At 39.4% G+C, this 23,244-nt stretch overlaps 1 protein-coding gene across 3 annotated transcripts in view; it reads left to right on the forward strand.

Annotated features, from left to right (window-relative positions):
* ATP9B (ATPase phospholipid transporting 9B (putative)) overlaps nucleotides 1-23,244 on the forward strand; it is a 291,535-nt gene that overhangs the window by 44,689 nt on the left and 223,602 nt on the right. For all 3 annotated transcript variants that reach the window (XM_054019115.1, XM_054019116.1, XM_054019117.1), the window contains exons 5-6: nucleotides 4,393-4,501; nucleotides 21,590-21,648. In XM_054019115.1, the coding sequence (XP_053875090.1) occupies nucleotides 4,393-4,501; nucleotides 21,590-21,648 (168 nt within the window). The remainder of the gene's footprint in view (nucleotides 1-4,392; nucleotides 4,502-21,589; nucleotides 21,649-23,244) is intronic.

Below are 23,244 nucleotides of genomic sequence, written 5' to 3' on the forward strand. Positions count from 1 at the left end.
TAAAAATACAAAGCAGTCATTGAGGCCAGGACGTGGATAAGAAGGGAAAATAAAGGCCTTCCATCCAGTGAGAGATTCCAGAGTATGTTACTTCGTTAGGCATTTCCTTTTAAATTGATGTTCCTCCAGTGTTGAGAAGATATATTAGAAAGAGACCACTGCAGTCATTTCTGAGAGTAGGAAGACTCCAGCTGGGTTTCCATGGGAAACTGTCGAATGTGATCAGTTCTTATTAGCTTTGGTTTTCCCTAATTCTGAGGATCCTACTTCTCTAAGAGGGGGAGCTTCAGAATGGCCTCCATGTAGAAGGCTATCATCTTGGGAAAATCAGTGTTTGAGCTATTCAGAAAAGTAGATTCAATAGAACTGTGTCTCACTTGTCCCTGGGACACAAAGTTCAAATAAAATAAAAGCAAACCAACATCATCATCAACAAATCTTTTTATAGTATCAGAATATGAAAATTGTAGTAGTTCATCTCTGACACATTGTAATAATGGAGCTAGTTTCTTACAGAATGGACATTTTCAAAAATGAGATCTATAAGGCCACAATGTGGTGGTCTGTTTGCACTTCTCAATTGTCTTCTCATCTGCAGATGTAGAGTTGGTAAATGGGGGTGCCTCGTTAGTTCCTTTCCAACTTCTGCATAGCTCAATTGAATCTTCCCTCCCTAAGAGTACGTCTATACTTACCTCCGGGTCCGGCGGTAAGCAATCGATCTTCTGGGATCGATCCCGGAAGTGCTCGCCATCGACGCTGGTACTCCTGCTCCGCGAGAGGAGTATGCGGAATCGACGGGGGAGCCTGACTGCCGCGTGTGGACCCGCGGTAAGTTCGAACTAAGATACTTCGACTTCAGCTACGTTATTCACATAGCTGAAGTTGCGTATCTTAGTTCGAAGTGGCGGGGTTAGTGTGGACCAGCCCTAAGGATGATTAACTGCTTTCTACATGAAGGTAGTCTGCTGTGGAGGGGCCAGAGAAGGGAAAATTTGCCTTACCTGTGAATTTTCTTTTTAGGACTCTCCATGTCAGACAATCTGATCCACCCTTGAAGGAATACAGTATGTTCAGAATTTTGTGTGGCTATTGCTCACTTGTTAAGTAATTGGAAAAGGGGAGAGTATATTCCTCTAGGAAACCCTTACATTTCTTATCAGTTTTCCTGCAAGTGGTTCGCGTTGATTTGCCCCTCTTAATATTTATACAGTAAATATTTTTGAGCTTTGGAATCTTTTGTCTGGAGGGTTCTTCCTGAGTGGCAGACATAAGTCTGAGGTTGAAGATACAGTATGCATCCAAGTTGGTATGGAATGGGGAATACCCCACTGTGAAGACTGTCTGACACAGTTAGACAAACATACTTGACTTGTAAGACACAGAATTTTTCTATATCAGATCTGCTGGATAGTGTTGGTTTTTGTTTTTAATTAAGGAAAGGCCCACTTGCAGTAAACTTTACAGCTAAAGAGACTATTACTATTGTTTCGAAAATAGGTAACCTTTAATGCTTAGGAGGCTAAAATATTTTCTATAGCTATTTTTTTCCTTTTAATATCCAAATAGGTAATTTTTTCTGTATCATCTAACAGATCGCCATGGTCACTTAAAGATGTACACATTTGACAAACCAAAATTATAGTATGTTGTACTATATATACTGACTTCTGTTTGCTCTTGCAACTTCCATTGATGTCCTCACCAATCGCATTGGTTAGACATAAACGGATGCTACATGTAAAGTGTGGGCTGTATATAAGCTTAAAATTATACATATAAACTTTTCTTTAGCAGATTTTCCCCATTCTCGTTTTACAGAATGACTACTTGTCATGATATCCTTAAGAGGTTTAATAAGAAGAAGTGAGGTTCTGACCCACAAAAGCTTATGCTCCCAGTACTTCTGTTAGTCTCAAAGGTGCCACAGGACCCTCTGTTGCTTTTTACAGATTCAGACTAACACGGCTACCCCTCTGATACATAACACAGTATGTAGACTTCCAGAAAAATTCAAATTATAGCTGAAATGTCTGTCTTTCATGTCTATACAAAATATCCTTAAAGGCAGAAAATGTTAAAATTTTCTCACTATCTTTTTACTTTGGTGTTTGGTGAGCTAAAATGAGTACATTTGAAAGTATCAGGTGCAAATTCTCTGTTACAGGTACAGAATGTTTTATTTTGATTATGTAAAATGATCTCTCATGAAACATTGCTTCGAAAAAGAAAAAGTAATACATTAATATGATGTGGTATGACAACAGTCTGTAACATCAAAATAATAGTGGCATCCCCTTTCCCCCAATTCCTTGGACTTAGGGCATTAATTGAAAATGCAATCTGTATGGAAAGAATTCTACATAGATGGCTTGATAGCAATGTAGCCTGTCAACTACATAAAAGACTCTGGGACGTTTTTAGAGTATGATTGGTCAATCTTAATAAGGTGTGTACATTTCTAAAGGAGTGTGTGTGTTGGGTGAGGGGGTGGGGGAAGATGGGGAGGGAGGAGATGGGGGGGCAGTCCTGAGGAAAAAAGTTGAAATTCAGTTTTTTGGTGTTTGTTTTTGGGTGTGTTTTTTTTTTTTTTTTTTTTTTTTTTTTGGTAACATAGGGTCATATAACTAATTAAGGGTGCTAATTGGCATGTCAGGTTTAATTAACATTAAAAATAAGGTTTTGGTAGTATAACAGTTAGGAATTTGAGCTAAGTGCCAAGTATTAAATGTAAATATATCTCATGATTCGTCCCCTAGACCGTTCTGCCTTTTGTTACTTAGCTTCCCCTCTTTTGTGTTTCCAGAGATTATACTGGCTGCTTGTAGGAGCCTGGTTGGCACTACCCCTTCATAGCTGTGAATTTAATTGGGGTACTCCCCAGAATTGAAGGATCTGCGGTCAGGAGTTTCACAAAACCTAAAGTGGGTATTCACCCACGAAAGTTTATGCTTCAATACGTCTGTTAGTCTATAAGGTGGCACAGGACTCTTTGTCGCTTTTTACAAAATCTAAAGAGTCAGCCCTGTTTCAGTGTTTGGAGGACTGTGAATAGCCAGTATTAATTTGGAAAAATTAGTGACAAACTTTCCAATTTAGCCATCTGTTTACTTCAGTTCACCTTTTTCTGCCTCTCTTTGTAAGAAAAAGGACAATAACCTTTTTTTTAAAGAAGCAAGATGAGATTATCCCCATCACTACTGTAGGTAGGCTTGGCAGAATTTGATTTTTAATTTTTAAATAATTTTGATGGATAATATCAATGTTTATTTTAAGCATATTTACATTTTTTGTCTATTTACATTTTCAGTTGCAGGAAATTATGGGAGGGCCAGAAAATAATTTAATGACTGTAGACATCAAGATTCAAAAAGTTAAAAGCTTTCATAACTGTTGAAACACAAATTGTCAGCATCACATGTAAAAATATACAAATATCCTTAAATCAAATGCTAATAAGTTCAGGCAAATTGCAAAAAATGCTGTTTATCTATATTTCAGTTATTATTGATGGAAGTATTTGTTTTTTGGGTGTTTATATGGTGAAGTCAACATTTACAGATCTTACTGATAAAAATCCTTGCAACCCAAACTATAGGTCCCCAAAAATCACTGTGTGAGGAATGCTTCTTGGACTGTAAAAGCTGTCTCCGATATCTATATATCTATATATTTCTATATTTCTATATAGATATATATAGTATAAATAAATGCAGTGGCTTATTTGAAAGATGTTAATTTCTTCTAAAATACAAGTTACATCTAAAATTTTCTCCTCTGGTGCATATATATAATTTTATATCATTTGTAACTTGCTGGAATATGCCAAGAAATGAAAATTGTTCAATACATTTGGAGATGTACTTCACACAATGTACAGTCAACCTGTGGAACTCCTTGCCAGATGATGATGTGAAGGCCAAGACTATAACAGCATTTAAAAAGAACTAGATAAATTCATGGAGGATAGGTCCATCAATGGCTATTAGCCAGGATGGGCAGGGATGGTGTCCCTAACTTCTGTTTGCCAGAAGCTGGGAATGAGCGACAGGGAATGGGTCACTCAATGATTACATGTTCATTCCCTCTGGGGCACCTGGCATTGACCACTATCGGAAGACAGGATACTGGGCTAGATGGACCTTTGGTCTGACCCAGCATGGCTGTTCTTATGTTTGTATAATGTTTTAACTTTATCTTAAGTTTTAATAAGTTGTGTTTCTACAGTAAAGATTAACTAGATAGAAAAGGTTTAAAAATACCCTGAACTGTCAAAAATGATGAAATACTCCATACATACATTTTTCTCCTACTGTCATGTTCCTTTTTATGTATTTTCTAAAAAATATTTTCCATTTTGGGAAATTTGTTATATCATTATATTTTGAACAGGGATTTGTTTTGGCTGTCACAATGGTGCGTGAGGCAGTTGATGAATTTCGACGTTATCAGCGAGACAAGGAAATGAACTCTCAGTTATATAGCAAGCTTACAATACGAGGTTGGTTAAAAACATTTTTTATTAGTCATAACTATTTTATAATCCACATTCTGTAGTTTTGAACTTAGGCTAAAATAGTTTTTAAAATAACAGAATTGATGATAGGTTTCTGAAATGTTATCCTGGTAGGAATGAATTCCATATAATCCAACAAGAGATGTACTTAAGGGAAACAAACTATTTATTTCTGCTAGCTGAATAAAGCATGTAAAACTGTAGCTGTTCCAGAAAGCTGAAGGTTTTTGTTAATAGCAACTTACATGTGCCATATCTATACATTTTCAGTTGTTGCATGAGGGAAAATAATTTTTTAAAATACGCTACCACTTTAAAGTGCAGTTCTTCTCTGAAATGGATAAAGTAAAGAGCAACAAGTCACTACCACTGTCTGGCATGCATCCAAGGTTGAAAGGAATTTAAGAATGAAGTGGCTAAGCTGCTAACAAAAATACAGTTTCGCTAATTAAAATTTGCTGTCTTCCAGCCCTGCTTCCAGATCGAGTAATGAATGTTTTACCTGTGTTTTTAAAAAAGCACTGGAGGTGATTCAGAGAATTAGATCGTAGAGGATCAGTAATGAGTATTCTGGCTGAAATATCTAAAAATAGAAATATAAAACTGCTATATGATCACATGATGGGGTAAATCAGCAGTTTCTGAAAAGGAAAATCATGTCTTTCTAATCTACTAGAAACCTTTAAAACATATAAGTAAAATATGGATAAAGGAGGACAGGGTGGCATAACCTTTTTGGCTTTCTGAAAGCCTTGGACCGAATCCCTTACAAAGGCAGGTAAAGAAATGAAGTAGTCATGAGGGCAAATACAAAATACTATTGGCGACCAAGAACTTGTTTAGTAACAGCTGTTTAGTCTTAGGTAAGTGTTTTTTTTTTTTTTTTAAATAGGATGCATCCCATCCAACCAAAACCTTAAAAGCACAGAAATAAGAAGTTAAGGGGAAACTTAAGCATTCCTTTCCATGTTGCCTACAGTGCTTCTGGTAAAACACTGAAGGGCTCCACAAGGCTCTTGCTTTCAGCAGGTACCCCAAAATGATAAATACCCCAGATTCACCATGTGTTTTGTTCTGGAACAGGTCACAGTCCAGGCTCCCTGATGTATGCTGCCCCTCATGTATGCTGCCCCTCTCTTGCCAGGGGGGAAGCTGCTCTATGCCTATCCTCTGTAACAGGTTCTCTGGGTACCCAGGACTGAGGGTCACCTTGTTACCCAGCCCCCCCCCTCCCCCCAGCAGTGTGATGGAGACTTGCTTGTGATTAATTGGGTGTCTGTTCCCTGATAACTCCAGCCTATTAGCCACCCAAGCACTCTCTCTGGACTAGGACAGTCCTTACTTTGCCATGCAGATTAACAGTGTACCCCAGCCCCCGAGTCCCTTTGAGGAGCTCCCCTGTAGTGTCCAGCCATTTCTTCACTGACACTCTCAGAAATACCAGGTCTGCTATACCCAAGGGAACAGTATACATGCCAGCTTGTCTGAATCAGCTCTTTGCTTAATACCAGAGTACTGAGATATATTTATGGTGAAAACAAGAAGTTTATTATCAAAGATTCAAGAGGTAGTGAGTAAGGATAATGGAGAAAAAAGTTAACATATAAAACAAAATCATAACATGCTTTTTAGAGATTAAACTTTAATAGGTTAACCTTCTATCTAGTGAAGTTTATTTCACCAGAAGCCTTCTGCAGCATCTTCAACCACAGCTGGTTGTGATCCCATTTTCATGAATGTTAATACACTGCCTGTTTAATTCCTAGATGCAGAATGTCATCTTTGTTCCGTAAATATAGTCCAGCAAAGTGTTTGAAGTGTTTCTCAAAATAAAGTTCTCTTCCCCTGCTGTGTCTCTATACCTGTTAGATCCTTTTTTTAAATTCTTGCAATGTTTCATCTGCATTTAGCTTAGGCTTGGTCTACACTACCCCCCCCAATTCGAACTAAGGTACGCAACTTCAGCTACGTGAATAACGTAGCTGAAGTCGAAGTACCTTAGTTCGAACTTACCTTGGTCCACACGCGGCAGGCAGGCTCCCCCGTCGACTCCGCGGTACTCCTCTCGCCGAGCTGGAGTACCGCAGTCGACGGCGAGCACTTCCGGGTTCGACTTATCGCGTCCAGACTAGACGCGATAAGTCGAACCCAGAACTTCGATTTCCAGCCGTCGAACTACCTGGTAAGTGTAGCCAAGGCCTTAGAAGGGTGATGGGAGACCCACTGTGAATGAGACAATACTTAATTTACACTTTGACAGACAAAAGTGCATAAACATCTCTTGTCTGACAGAAAACCTGTTTTGCCACCTCTGCTGTGATACAGAATCCAAGAGCATATTTTCAGCATACACAGTATCCTTTCTCAATGATATGAATAACCAGTGTGACCCTGGCTTTAATTTAAGACCTCACATGATATTCTTTAGTAAACCAGAATATACAAGTATTAGGATATAGACTCATAGACTTTAAGACCAGAAGGGACCTTCGTGATCATCTAGTCCAGTGATACTCAATTAGATCTATTGCAGGCTGATTTAAGAATTTTATGATGAGAGACAAGCCATTTGCTGACCAAATAAAAAAATAAAATTAAAGATACACGACTTCAGCTGCCAATAAAGACTTTGTTTGCAACATAAAAGATAGAAACACTAGTACTTAAAGAAGTTTATAAATCAGTATTATTACCTGTGTTTGTGGCAATCTCTAATGGGAGGTGTGACACTGATGATCTCTGGCAAGCTTTGTGAAGAGTGGTTTTCGGGACAAGGCACATGAAGTGGTGAAGATGCTCATCTGTCAAGTGATTGCTATGTTGGTTTTTTTATAATGTTCATGGTAGAAAATCCAGATTCGCAGAGGTACGTTGATGTGAACATTGTTAAAAGATAGATGGCTAGATTCTGTCTCTTCTGAAACTGATCAGCATATTGAGTCCAGAAATCATGAAGTTCTACTTCTTTGAATTTTGCCTTCAAGATATCTGAGCTGTGGAGCCTTAAAATTTCTAATTGAAAGGCACCTTCATCAATTGAATCAGAATGTTCCTTGCTTCAGAAGGACAAGATCTGTCGGCAGAAACAACAAATGAATCACGAACAAATAGAAGCAAATTGTTTGAAATTTTAAAATTCCCAAATCACATTTTAAAATTTTCAATCAGATTGTTTACGAATTCTTGTATCATTTTCATTGAAGTTGCATCTGTCACAACGACCTGCAATGTGGAAATGTGCAACAGCTTTCCTGTTAAGTCTGCCTGAAAGATTTCAAGATTCCTCTGAAAGGCGCACACATTTTCAAACAGATCCCTGATATTGCTTGCATGGCCTTGGAGCTGCAAGTTGAGGGAATTCAAGTGACCATTAAAGCTTGTCACACAGAAAAGCTACCTGTGACATAGAGGGGACATCATTCGTAAATTCCAGGAACTCGTAGGCCTTGTTGGTCTTGTGGTTTGAAAGAAATTTGATCATTTCTTTTTTAAGGGCACAAAATCTCTGCAGCAAGCGCCTCCTACTTAACCAGCAACTGTTGCTGTGCTGCAACAGGTCACTGTATTTGGCTGAAATGTCTTGTAAAAGAGCTTTAAAAAGACAATGTTGCAAGCTAGAAGTTGAGCATATGTAATTCACTAATCTCATCACAATGCCCATTGTGGGTTTTTTTTTTTTTTTTTTTTTCAAGTCCTTAGACACAGGACAGTCTGGTGAATGGTGCAGTGTATTTAGTGAAGGGTGTATCGCTGCCAAATGTGAAGCAAAGCCCTGCTCTTTCCCTGTCATGGAGGGACCTCAGTCTGTAACAAGCAAGTTTACTTTCTGCAGATCAAAACCATTAAAAAAAAAAAAGCCTTTTCAAAAAAGATCTCTCCTGTAGTGTATGTTTCTAGTGGTTTTAAGCACTAAAATTCTTCCTGAAAATTTCACCATGATAAAATCTAACAAACAGCGAAAGCTGGGCAGTGTCACTTAAATCACTTGATTTGTCCACTGCAAGAGATAGGCATTTGGCATTTTTTAAATCGGAAAGCAGTGCTGACAGTTACCTCCAATCTTCTCACTACCGTGGAATCAGACAAGGGAACTTGCTTCAAATGGTTCACAATGTCATATTTGTTTTTATCTCTGATGAAAAGCTCCTCCAGCATTTCCAAGGTGCACTCCTTCAGAAGCTCAGCATCCAGGAAAGGCTTTTTCTTTTTAGCTAGTATCAGCATTATCCGAAGAAAAGCAACTATTGCTTTTCCTGTATAGTCATTGATGTTCTGAGAATAACATTTTAAGTGTGATACAAAGACTTCAGATTTTTAATTTCATCACGTTTTTCAGCATTGCCAGGCGGATGGGCTGCGTTGAAGTCACTGTGCTTTGATTCAGAGTGGCGCCTCATGTTGATGACTTTATAGATGGGTGCAGTGGTTTGGCATATTAAATACAAAGGTTTTGCGTTTACATGAGGTGGCATAATAATAAGAAAATCCACTGTCCAGTTTGGGTTAAAAGGTTCGGCTTTCATTGTCAACTTTGCAACATTTACTCCCATTCGCATTCATTTTTGACTCCATTTCCATCACTTATGAAAAAATGGGTAGCGTCCTAGCTCAGTTGTAGCCAGTGCTATCGCGAGAACTCAAGATCCAGTAAGCAGTGCTTAATTTGTGCTGGGGCTTAGATGTGACAGTTCATAGCCCCTCCATCTCTCGGCTCCTGGCCAGCAGCCACTGCTCTCTGGCTGCCCAGCTCTAAAGACAGCACCGCCACCAGCAGCAGTGCAGAAGGAAGGGTGGCATGGTATGGTACTGCCACCCTTGCTACTTCTGCGCTACTACTGGAGGTGGTACTACCTTCAGTGCTGGGTGCCTGGCCAGCAGCTGCTGCTCTCTGGCCACTCAGCCAGTGCTTAACTTATGCCGGGGCAGTGCCACGGCACCTCTTTCATTACAAATTAAGTACTGTCACGAAGTTACTTACTAAGGAAGTCATAGGCAAATGATAGGCAGCACATTGCTGTTCGTGAATTTAATTATAAATATATTTTAAGGTGAGCTAGCGGGCTACACAGGAAGCCTTGGTGGGCCTCATTTGGCCTACATGCAGCCTATTGAGTATTGCAGGCCACAGAACCTCACTCATCTCCTTCTATAATAGACCCATCATCTCTGGCTGAATTACTGAAGTCCTCAAACCATGATTTACAGACTTCAAATTACAGAGAATCCACTATTTACTCTAGTTTAAACCAGCAAATGATTTGTTCCCCATGCTGCAGAGGAAGGCAACCCCCCCACCCCAAACCTATGGGGGTCTCTGACCCGGGGGGAAACTAGTTCATTTAGAGTTCACCTGGCATCTATCTTGGCATTTTATCTACCAGTTGGGGATGGGCTACTGGGTATTTTCTAAGTCTATGTCAATAGATCATACTTTTCCTCCCTGGGGGACTGGAGTTTGCTACTGGCAATGTTGTAAGGTTCACTCTTCGAACTGATGGCTGCCTGTTGTTTGCTGCATCTGTTTAAGAAGGTAGCTTTCTTGGCAGCCATTATCTCTGAGAAGGGGGGCAGAATTAGGTGCGTTGGTCATGGACCCTCCTTACACAGCATTGCCACAAGCAACAACTGAGGTGAAGAGCATAGCAGGATTAAAAAAGCTTATTTTGTGGACAATGAGATAATCAACAATTACATTAGATACTTACACCTGTAAATATAATTAGCATAGGTATAATTTAGGATTTGGCCTGTAGAATTTTTATTAGTAGCAATGATTCATGCGAATGAAGAAATTCAGTTTCATATTTTAGGTTAAGTTTTCAAAGCTTATCATTTTGAAAATAAAATCTTTTTTTTACTTGTGCACACCTGATCATAAGACCCAATAAAACATGGAAATTGATGACATTTTTAGACAGTTACTTCTTTGAGTAGAACTGCACTTTAAAAATATGCTCCTTTTATATAGCATCATCTATACAACAATTTCAAAGAGCTCTAAAAAAAAAATGTAAACTTCAGCTCTCCCCTTTGAGGTAGGTAGGTATCACTCCCATTTCAAAGATGAGAACATTGAGGTAAAGAGAGGTTAAGCAGATTGCCCAGGGTCACATAAGTCGATAGGAAAAGTGGGAGTTGATGAATCCTGAATCCATTCCACTGACTTAACGATCCTTCCTTCCCTTTGATTTCTCTTTCTTAAAATCACTTTTGGCTGATCCAGTTATTTTGCAATAGTGTAGTGTTGCTGTGCAATTTACTCTTGGGTTTAGAGTACATGTACCAAAAAAAAAAGATGCTTCTGCAGGGCGAATTACCTATGAACACCTCTTTATACTCTCTCTATACAGAGTTGTCATAGTCAAACACTTTGTTTTCAGCACTTATATGGGGATAGTTATGTAAAGACTTATCCCTTGGATAGTGTGAACTGGCAAGTAAAAAGCCAAGAATGTCAACTTATGACCTGACTGTAGTTATTAGCATAAGAAATGTCAGCTTTACAGGATACTGGTCTCCCATTAAGACTTGCTGAAGTTTTGGAGCTTTTGTTTTTAATCAGAAAATGTCTTGAATCAGAGTTCTCAGTGTCAGTGGTACTCACTGGTATGTGCTAGGCTGCCTGTTCCAGAAAAAAAGTATTTCAGCCTTAGCTATTAGTTATATATTTGTACTATAAAGATAAGGAGAATCCAGAGGTGATAAAAAGTGCTATTTAAGATTGGTCTTCTCTGTCACTTCCTTTGTTTCAGGAGATTAAATATCAGTAGATTCTTGGATTTTCATAGATATGTGAGCCAAATATGCCCTTGTCTTCCATATCCTTCACATGAATTGATCTTCTCAGGTGTCTCTTGTCTACTTTCTTAGCCTGTTCTTTGAATGTCTTAAACTGGTTTCTACATTTTTGATTTTCTTTTCCTAGTCTGTTACCAAGACACTTGTTAAAGGCAATTTGTCTTCCAGATAGAAAGGGTTACAGATCCTTAATAGGTCTTCAGACTGCCATGGCTTAAGAGTGGAATGACCAGACCTGTCAGTCTCTGGCAGATGGGAGTGGTGCAGCCATTGAAGATCCCATCAGTTTTGTTCACCCTCTTCAGTTTAAGCCAAACTTTTCAGATGTTTCTGCTGCAGAGCAGAAACGGACACGTGTAAAAGTGATCTAGTCCTTTCAGAGCTTTGCAGGCAGGCTTCAGGTTTGTCTATGGGCTTTTTTCATACCTTTTCTTTCAGTTAGGCACTGGAAGAACTACTCCCCCTTCAACACCTCTTGATGGGCAAAAATAGAGAAAGTAGAAAGGAAAAATCTGCCTTTCTTCTTCCCATATTATGGAATGTGTGGATGGATCCCTACACTTTCGGTGATGAGACAGTAGGTCCATATTCTGAGGCTAAAGAAACTAGGTATCTCGCAAGGCCACTTTTTGCTAGACTGACGCAGGGGTTTCTTGCCTCAGAGCAGTCAGTTCGGGTGGAGAAGTGCATAAAGGAAGATGAATGTTGGCAGATGAAATTCAGTGTTGATAAATACAAAGTAGTGCACATTAGAAAACATAATCCCAACTATATATACAAAATTATGAGTTCTAAATTAGCTGTCACTGTTCAAGGAAGACGTCTCGGAGTCACCATGGATAATTCTCTGTAAACATCTGCTCAATGTGTAGTGGCAGTCAAAATGGCTAACAATGTTATGAATCATTAGAAAAGGGATAGATAAGACAGAAAATATCATAATGCCATAATATATAAATCAATGGTACATTCACACCTTGAATGCTGCGTGCAGTTCTTGTCACCCATCTCAAAAAAATATAGAGTTGGAAAAAGTACAGAAAAGGGCAACAACAATAATTAAGGATATGGAATAGCTTCTATTTGGTGAGAGATTAAAAAGACTGGGACTGTTCAGTTTAGAAAAGAGACAACTAAGGGGGCATATTATAGAGGTCTGTACAATCATGAATGGTGTGGGGAAAGTGAATAAGGAAGTGATATTTACCCCTTCACAAAGCAAATGAAGAAGGGGTCATTGAAATTAATAGGCAGCAGGTTTAAAATAAAAGGAAGTACGTTGGTCTGACCCATTAGGGCCATTCTTATGTCCTTGTGTTCAGAGATGCCTGCTCTCTTTCCCTTTAATTGGAAGAGCTGCCAAAATCAAAGCATAATAATCCAGCTAGAAAAGGCTTAAAACACATATAACCTCTCTGTACTGCATCTTCTCTAAGGAGTTTTACAGCCCTACTTTCCTTTCTAAGCTGTCTCCCCACTCTCTAGTATTATAAGCCTAAAGCTGTGAAGCATGGAATATCAAAAAAATTGAGGACAATCTGGAAAACTTCTGTTCTCCTTCTTAGAAGATGGCCATCTGTTTTAGTCAGAATCCATGGTCCAGAAAGAAGAGACTTAAGTCAAACTCTTTGCTGTAGTATATTTGAGATAATTCTCAGAAGAGTTGTAGGATTAGTTTTTCCCTTGGACAATCCTGCAGAACAGGAGAAGGGGAAATGAGTGTCAAGAAAAGGGAAGAGACTACTATGAATTTCTTCCCTTCAGGATCCAAATGAGAATGCTGTGGTCCCCTTCCATGCTAAATCTCTCGAGGATGCCATTAGGCCCAAATAGGAAATTCCTGCAAAAACCAAGTGTCTGGGTAGATTTGCTAACACATTCTATAAAATTTCCTAATCTGACTGTTAACCTACAGAAAGAAAATACAGTACTGTTTTCCTGAGTAAAGGGCACAGCCATTCCCATAGAAATATAATTCTCACCAGTGAATTCCACAGATGGGCACCTTGGCAGTCTCATTATTGAGGGAAAACTTTGAAGTAATCTTGGGGTTAAATGTTTAAGTAATTTCCATATTTTCTGCCAGGGCTGTAGTAGCCTGGAAAGGCTTCTTGTACTTCAGACTTCTAGTTTGTATTGTGTTTTGATTCTCATTGCTGGGGTGCATCCCAATGGAAAGTACTTCTAGCAGGCATCATTTATATCCAACACCTCTTAGATACCCTTTACTTCTCATCCCAGGCAATAGGACATAATGTGTTTTGTTTGTTTTTCTTGGCACATGTAGCTCCATACTTGTAGAGCAGTGTGAGAGCAAAGCAGCTTCTGTTGTCATTGAAGTACTCCAGAGGCAAATTGGTGGGGAGCCTATAGACAGAATAATCACTTTTTGGAAAGTGCTAAATAACTCATTAGGTGTAGAATGCCAGAGCTACAATAGCCAGGAATGTTCTCCCATTGATTAGAAGTGCTATTAGTTATTTTTGTGTTTTAGATAATAGAAAACTTTGATAGTTGTAGTCTAGTTAAAAGGAACAAGGGCTAGGTCACTCCCACCCTGCCAGTGACTGATAGGCTTGGTTCTGCCCATTATGTTTCAAAGAGGTTAAACCCCATTGTTAAGGATCTCTTTTATCTTCCTGTTAAAAAGGGGGTAATTATTAGGTAAGCCCAGATACATTTTCCTTATACTTGTCCCTGAAGCCAGTGTCACTTCAGTTGGACAGACTCAGGCGCCATCCTCCTGTTTCTCCACACCCTACTGGTTGACACATAATCTTGCTCATGCCTTTTTAAATGAAAATTCACCTTCAGCAATAAGTAGCGAGCTGTAGGTCAATTAATACTATTGGTTCCCTAAGCTAGATAGCGGGCTGCTTGGTTAACTTTCTAAGAGCTTGTACACTTATGTCAATGTAACTTAAGGTGCTCAGGGGTGTGAATAAGCCACCTCCCTAAGCGACTAAATTACACCGACCTATGCGCTGGTATGGATAACACTATGTTGGTGAGAGAGCTTCTCCCGCTGACGGAGCTACCGCCTCCCATGGAAGTGGTTTTATTATGCTGATGGAAGAACTGTAGCTGCAGCATTCTAGTGTAGATTAGCCTTAGCAATCATTATGGCCTTACAACTGTCTTGCCACAAAATATTCTATTTTACTTCTCTGTGAGGACATGCTCTTTCTGTAAACCAGGATGTTCGTGCTTTTCATCTTGTCTGGTGCAATGTCACTGCTTGTGGCATGTGTTTCTCTGCAGACTGTTTTTATATATATTCAGTTGCTTAAAATGGGAACAATTTCATATTTTTTCTAACCCCATTTTTTTCATATATACTCTGATTAGTGGGTTGAGTTCTTAGGCTAGTAGGTGTCTGGTAAAATTTTCAAACACTGCACTTATTAACACCTTCCATTCAAGAACCATAGAATCATAGAATATCAGGGTTGGAAGGGACCTCAGGAGGTCATCTAGTCCAACCCCCTGCTCAAAGCAGGACCCAATCCCCAACTAAATCATCCCAGCCAGGGCTGACCTTAAAAACCTCTAAGGAAGGAGATTCCACCACCTCCCTAGGTAACCCATTCCAGTGCTTCGCCACCCTCCTAGTGAAAAAGTTTTTCCTAATATCCAACCTACACCTCCCCCACTGCAACTTGAGACCATTACTTCTTGTTCTGTCATCTGATACCACTGAGAACAGTCTAGATCCATCCTCTTTGGAATCCCCTTTCAGGTAGTTGAAAGCAGCTATGAAATCCCCCCTCATTCTTCTCTTCTGCAGACTAAACAATCCCAGTTCCCTCAGCCTCTCCTCATAAGTCATGTGCTCCAGACCCCTAATCATTTTTGTTGCCCTCCGCTGGACTCTTTCCAATTTTTCCACATCCTTCTTGTAGTGTGGGGCCCAAAACTGGACACAGTACTCCAGCTGAGGCCTCACCAATGTCGAATAGAGGGAATGATCACATCCCTCGATCTGCTGGCAATGCCTATACTTATACAGCCCAAAATGCTGTTAGCCTTCTTGGCAACAAGGGCACACTGTTAACTCGTATCCAGCTTCTCGTCCACTGTAACCCCTAGGTCCTTTTCTGCAGAACTGCTGCCTAGCCATTCGCTCCCTAGTCTGTAGCAGTGCATGGGATTCTTCCGTCCTAAGTGCAGGACTCTGCACTTGTCCTTGTTGAACCTCATCAGATTTCTTTTGGCCCAATCCTCTAATTTGTCTAGGTCCCTCTGTATCCTATCCCTACCCTCCAGCGTATTTACCACTCCTCCCAGTTTAGTGTCATCTGCAAACTTGCTGAGAGTGCAGTCCACGCCATCCTCCAGATCATTAATGAAGATATTGAACAAAACAGGCCCCAGGACTGACCCTTGGGGCACTATGCTTGATACCAGCTGCCAACTAGACATGGAGCCATTGATCACTACCCGTTGAGCTCAACGATCTAGCCAGCTTTGTATCCACCTTATAGTCCATTCATCCAGCCCATACTTCTTTAACTTGTTGGCAAGAATACTGTGGGAGACCATATCAAAAGCTTTGCTAAAGTCAAGGAATAACATGTCCACTGCTTTCCCCTCATCCACAGAGCCAGTTACCTAATTGCCTTCTATGAAGAGATTAGTCAGGCATGACTTGCCCTTGGTGAATCCATGCTGACTGGTCCTGATCACTTTTTCCTCTCCTGTAAGTGCTTCAGAATTGATTCCTTGAGGACCTGCTCCATGATTTTTCCAGGAACTGAGGTGAGGCTGACTGCCCTGTAGTTCCCCGGAGCTGCCTCCTTCCCTTTTTTAAAGATGGGCACTACATTTGCCTTTTTCCAGTCATCCGGGACCTCCCCCGATCACCATGAGTTTTCAAAGATCATGGCCAATGGCTTTGCAATCACATCCGCCAACTCCTTAGCACCCTCAGATGCAGCGCATGCGGCCCCATGGACTTGTGCTCATCCAGCTTTTCTAAATAGTCCTGAACCACTTCTTTCTCCACAAAGGGCTGGTCACCTCCTCCCCATGCTGTGCTGCCCAGTGCAGTTGTCTGAGAGCTGCCCTTGTTCGTGAAGACAGAGGCAAAAAAAGCATTGAGTACATTAGCTTTTTCCCACATCCTTTGTCACTGGGTTGCCTCCCTCATTCAGTAAGGAGCCCACACTTCCCTTGATTTTCTTCTTGTTGCTAACATACCTGAAGAAATCCTTCTTGTTACTCTTAACATCTCTTGCTTAGCTGCAATTCCAAGTGTGATTTGGCCTTCCTGATTTCACTCCTGCATGCCTGAGCAGTATTTTTATACTCCTCCCTAGTCATTTGTCCAATCTTCCACTTCTTATAAGCTTCTTTTTTGCTTTTAAGATCAGCAAGGATTTCACTGTTAAGCCAAGCTGGTCGCCGGCCATATTTACTATTCTTTCTACACATAGTTATACTCGTGGTTAGGGGCAGGGGCTATGACCAGTTCAGAAAGGGATAGTCCTTAAAGTAGAGTACGATGCATAAGAAATCATGTAGTCACATGTCATATTATTGTCAAATACTATCAGCATAATATTTATGTATTAGAGAATGTGTGCCATAAAAAGGTGAATGGTGTCCTTTCTATTACAGCAACTGCATATTTTGTTTACCTTGATTTTAGGGTCTTTAGTAGGAAATACTTGTTAGCACACATGAGATATTTATTAGTTTTTTCAAATCATTGCAATTCACTTCCAAAGTCTTTATCTTGAGAGTGTAATGAATTACTATAGACACTTATTTCTGTGTTCTAGTTCTGCGCAATTCTGCGTTTCGCTTTAGGCGAAAGGCTTGCGCCTTGGTGGACTATAAAGTCTAGATGCGCAGCCACTTCTGACAGCTTTGGACTTTTTATTGGTAATTACACAGATGGTAAAGAATGTTTTAGCTAGTGAGATGTTTTTAGAGGGAAAAATAGTTTGCAAAAATAATTTATGCAGTGAATAACATGTTTTTTCTCTAAATGTGCCTTCACTAAGATGTAATATTGCATTATTTTAATGTTCTCTGAAATGGTATATAATGACTCTTCCTTCTGACAGACTAAGGAAAGTATTGTTTGTAGATGTTTCAAGTTTTTAAACTGCTTTTTGTATTACTTAGCCATGTTCTACTGATGTCTTTTAACAGGACATTGCTATGTCCTATCTGTCTTTCAATTCATTTTGAAGAAATAGTAATCTGTGCTCTACAGACCAAAATTTAAGCATGCTTTCTTCAACTACGACCATGAAATATAAAATTATAAATGTATATTCAATGTAAAGTGAGATGAAGATATTCCACAAAATGGACTTCTGTTTAATATTAATGACTTACTATGTTAATATTACCTTTAAACTTGGAGTAAGGGGCTAGGTAACTCATTATGAAGAGTAAAGTTTCCAGGATTTGTTAGGACTGCGTGAAATATGAAAGTTCTATCCTACATACCTACAGCCATTCTTAGTTGCTTCTTGCCTGCCTAAGATAACCCCACAGACTGTGATGATTTTGCATCGTCTCCTTTTACTTATTTGAGAGACTTAGTGGCTTTTGATCCTTTATGTAGCTACCACTACAACAGGGGTGGGCAAACTTTTTGGCCCGAGAGCCACATCGGGGTTGCAAAACTGTATGGAGGACCTCCCCAAACAGCCTGGCCCCCGCCCCCTATGCGCTCCCTCCCACGTCCTGCCCCCTGATTGCCCCCCTCAGAACTCCCAATCCATCCAACCCCCCCTGCTCCTTGTCCCCTGACCATCCCCTCCCGGGACCCCCTCCCGTAACCACCCCCCAGGAACCCCCCGCCCGTAACCACCCCCCAGGCATCCCATCCCCTAGCCAACCCCCCATGCTCCCTGATTGCCCCGACCCCCTATCCACACCCCCCGACAGGCCCCCTGGGACTCCCAGGCCTGTCCAACCCCTGCCCTGTCCCCTGAACGCCCCCCCCACAAAACCTCCATCCCATCCAACCTCCCCCTGCTCCCTGTCCCCTGACTGCCCCCCGGGACTCCCTCCTCCCCACCCCCTTACCATGCCGGAGCCAGCCACAATGCCGTGCTGCCCGGCAGGAGCGGTGGGCCAGAGCACTGGCAGCACAGCGTGCTGAGGTGGGGGAGAGGATCAGCAGGGGAGGGGCTGGGGACTAGCCTCCCTGGCCGTTTGCTCAGGGGCCAGGCAGAACAGTCCCGCGGGCCGTAGTTTGCCCACCTCTGCACTAGAACATGATTTTTTGGTGGTGGTGGTGGTGTGAGGGGGGGAGGGGAAGAGCTGAGGGAATGTCACAGAGAGGAAATTCAAAGCCTTAAACTGAATGAAAGTGCTATTAGTGGCAATATGATTGGTGTCCCTGGATGCTTTGGGCCTTACGTAACAGAATATATCGCATAGGTCTAAGGCTACAACTCCCATATCTGTCACTTACATTGTATGTAATTAGTTATTACAACTGGATTTTTCACACACTTTAGGATATATATGTTGTAAAATATGAAGAAAATAAAGGGCTGCAATGTAGATGGAAAAAGTGGGGGAACAAACTAAAACAAGAGATTTGCTGTGACTAAAAATAGAAAATGAATTTGAAGACTTGAAAATAAGTACAGCTCCCTAAGATATCCCTTAATGTCACTGAACCTAAACTTGCCAAGATAAAGACCAGGACTGGATAAAGGGAACTTTAAAGAAATTTCTATTAGTTAAGTTTTGAGAGCCCTAAGTTGATTTAAAAAAATACATTAATGCAAAATAGAACAAATGAAGGATATTTTGGAATGTTTCAATAGATGAGAAGACATCTATTTAACAATTACTGAATTAGCTTTCATTAATAGTCTGCATGTCACTGACCCAAACTTTGATATTTCACACAAAAAGTGGTCATTTGCACTCTCAAAGATTCTAAGGTCACATAACTAAGAATTAATTACTTTCACAAAATTGCATATTTACTGAGAGACATTTTAATCGTGTTAGAAACTTGTCAGCATAAATTAGTTAAGTATATGTTATGGTCCGCATCCTTGATTCTTTTAATTATGTTACTTGCTAATTGTAAAAATTCAGTAATCTGTAAAGGGTCTTCACTGACTAGTGCAAAGTAGTAGGGTTTTACCATATTGATGCATAGTCAAAATATTCTGTTAGTGGTTGATCTTAGTGCTGCTAGTAGATTTGATTCAGACTAAAATTATCGTGCAGAAAACATTCATTTCAATCACTGTTGTCTTGAAATTCCTGCTGGGCACCTCAAAAAAACTGCAGGCATGAAGCGTTAATTATTTCAATCATCTGCTCTGTCAGGGGATACTTTTTTCCCTTCAACTGTTGAGGCTGTGGTAGAGTTCTAAGGGTCGGCATGAAGATGTGATTTAAAAAAAAAGTAATGGTGAGGAGTGTTTGATAGCAATCAGGAATGGAAACACGTGTAAAAGATTCTTATCAGTCAGTCATGAAGACTGGCATTCTTGAAGAGGGATATGCTCTGTTCAAACAAAATTCTTAATTCTCTTTTCAGATGTTTCCATATTTTTAGAAATCCTGATGCTATGAAAAGTGTCTTCAAGGATGATAACTCAGTGAACTGTGCTCATTTATTTTTAATTAGACTGACACCCAAATTTTAAGCCATTACTATTGTATACGTTTAGTGTTAAAAATACCTGTTTTCAAAAATTGCTCAGAACATATTTAATGCTGACATCAGTCCTGCAAATCTTTACTTACTCACATGAGCAATTACATTGAATTCACATGAAGGGGATTTCACAGATAAATAAGGATTTGCAGAATTGGGCTCTCTGGATTGCAATTTGGTTTTCATTTTTGTTTTGTTTAATTACACACTGCTAGATGAAACAACCTGCATTAATAACCTACTTCCCATAATATTTCCGTTCTTTAGTTAATATTTTAAACGGCTAATGTACTGTTTTAATAAATTCATTTGTTTTATTACACTTTTCTAGTTTTTGTTACATAGTGCAAGAATTTCACTTTGTGTTCATTCCCCAAAAGGTTTTATTTTTAATGCATGTTAGCAAGGGCGATAATTATCAGTGACTGATTGTAAGCTACGTGATACTAGTTCAGTCTATCAAATTTGAGGAGGGAAAATAGAAGTTTTCAGTTATCTAGCTGTGTATTTCAGTTCTTGAGCTTTTATTTATGTATATTATATATAAAATGAAAAATTCTCTGCTTAGTTAGGGGTTGCTAAACTTGATATCTGTCGAAGTTCTTTCTTGTAAGAGGTTATAAATACTTGATGCATTAGTCTTTTTATTTTCCAGGTACGTCTGTGTTTTTCGTTCTTTGGGAAAACAGCATTGTCTGGTGGTTTGAGCACAGGGCTGGGATACAGGAACTCCTAAACTTTTAATTCAGGCCCACCAGTGATTCATTTTGTGGCCTTGGGCAAGTCACTTAACCTCTCTGCCTTTTCTATCCACCCATCAAATGGTGCTAATGAAACTTACCTACCTTACTGGATTGTTGTGAGGATTTATTGGTCAATGTTTGCAAAGTGCTCTAAAGATTTAAATTATTACATACATGTTGAGTTTTTCTTTTCTAAAATATGAATTTAGCATTCATAGCAGTTATTGGACTGACAGCTCTGGAGAGTGAAGTCCTCTAACTTCAGATAGATAAAATAGAGAGCTACATTGCAAACTTCCTGATGTAGAAGTATTTCTTTCAAAATGAGAGAGTAGTTAATTGTGTATACCATTGAAAGCTTGGTGTGTCTGCTCCACTGTGACTGTCAGCATTAGTCTCAGTCACAGCCAATTGCAACAATGACTTTAGTGATTGTATAAAGCTGACCACTTGTAACTGGCCTTTGACGAGCAGCTCATTTCAGTTAGGGCGCTCTGCAGCAATACAGGTAATTACTTCTGACTTGGTCAGGATCAGAAGTGGTATGTACTAGATGAGTTGAAAGACTCCATGTGCTTTTTCAGTCCAAATGTTAGTGCAGTAGATCATACCCAAGCATCTTCCACAGCTTTTTATTCTTGTAACACCTGCATATATTAATATGATAAATACAACATGAATTTTTGAATATATTAGGATAAATAATTTGGTGACAGTCTGACAGTTTAAAGCTACTTAATTTTGAATACAGCTTTAAAGATCAGTTTTATGTTCTTTATAACATTGTTTTCCCAACAGTAATATTCTCTTGAAGTACTATTTGTGTTCATGTAATTTTGCTGTTATTTTCTTAAGTTGATTAAACTTCTCCTTTTTTTTAAGGTAAAGTGCAAGTTAAGAGTTCAGACATACAAGTTGGAGACCTCATCATAGTGGAAAAGGTTGATGCTTTTTAAATATATTTTAGACAATAAAGATGCCAACTATTAACACTTATGCTGACTGTCTTTTGAAATTGAAAAAAGAATAGGGCTGTCAAGTGATTAAAAATATTAATCACGATTAATCACGCTGTTAAACAATAATAGAATACCATTTATTTAAATATTTTTGGCTGTTTTCTACATTTTCAAATATATTGATTTCAGTTAAAACACAGAATACAAACTGTACAATGCTCACTTTATATTTATTTTTGATTACAAGTATTTGCACTGTAAAAAAACAAAAGAAATAGTATTTTTCAATTCACCGAATACAATTACTGTAGTGCAATCTCTTTATTATGAAAGTTGAACTTACAAATGTAGAATTATGTACAAAGAAAACTGCATTCAAAAATAAAATAATGTAAAATTTTAGAGTCTGCAAGTTCATTCGTCCTATTTCTTGTTCAGCCAATCGCTCAGACAAACAAGTTTGTTTACATATGCAGGAGATAATGCTGCCCACTTCTTGTTTACGGTGTCACCTGAAAGTGAGAACAGGTGTTCGCATGGCACTGTTGTAGCCAGTGTCACAAGATATTTGTGCCAGATGCGCTAAAGATTCATCTGTCACTTCATGCTTCAACCACCATTCCAGGGGACATGCGTCCATGCTGATGACGGGTTCTGCTCGATAACAATCCAAAGCAGTGCAGACCGATGCATGTTCATTTTCATTATCTGAGTCAGATGCCACCAACAGAAGTTTGATTTTCTTTTTTGGCGGTTCGGGTTCTGTAGTTTCTTGCATCGGAGTGTTGCTCTTTTAAGACTTCTGAAAGCATGCTCCACACCTCACCCTCTCAAATTTTGGAAGGCACTTCAGATTCTTAAACCTTGGGTCGAGTGTTGTGGCTATCTTTAGAAGTCTCACATTGGTACCTTCTTTGTGTTTTGTGAAATCTGCAGTGAGTGTGTCTGAAAATGAACAACATGTGCTGAGTCATCATCCGAGACTGCTATAACATGAAATATATGGCAGCATGTGGGTAAAATAGCAGAGGCTATACAATTCTCCCCTAAGGAATTCAGTCACAAATTTAATTAATGCTTTTTTTTAAGCAAGCGTCATGAGCATGGAAGTATGTCCTCTGCAATGGTGGTCGAAGCATGAAGGTGTATACAAATGTTTAGCATATCTAGCATGTAAATACCTTACAATGCCAGCTACAAAAGTGCCATGCAAAAATGCCTGTTCTCACTTTCTGGTGAAATTGTAAATAAGTGGGCAGCATTATCTCCTGTAAATGTAAGCAAACTTGTTTGTCTTAGCGATTGGCTGAACAAGAAGTAGGACTGGGTGGACTTGTAGGCTCTGAAGTTTTACATTGTTTTGTTTTTGAGGGCAGTTATGTAACAAAAAAAAAGTCCACATTTGTAAGTTGCACTTTCTTGACAAAGAAATTGCACTACATTACCTGTATGAGGTAAATTGAAAAATACTATTTGTTGTATTTATCATTTTTATAGTGCAAATATTTGTAATAAAAATAATATACACTGATTTCAATTACAACACAGAATACAGTATATATGCAAATGTAGAAAAAC

Source organism: Malaclemys terrapin, chromosome 2 (assembly GCF_027887155.1).
Source record: "Malaclemys terrapin pileata isolate rMalTer1 chromosome 2, rMalTer1.hap1, whole genome shotgun sequence".
In the NCBI taxonomy this organism is placed as follows: domain Eukaryota; kingdom Metazoa; phylum Chordata; order Testudines; family Emydidae; genus Malaclemys; species Malaclemys terrapin.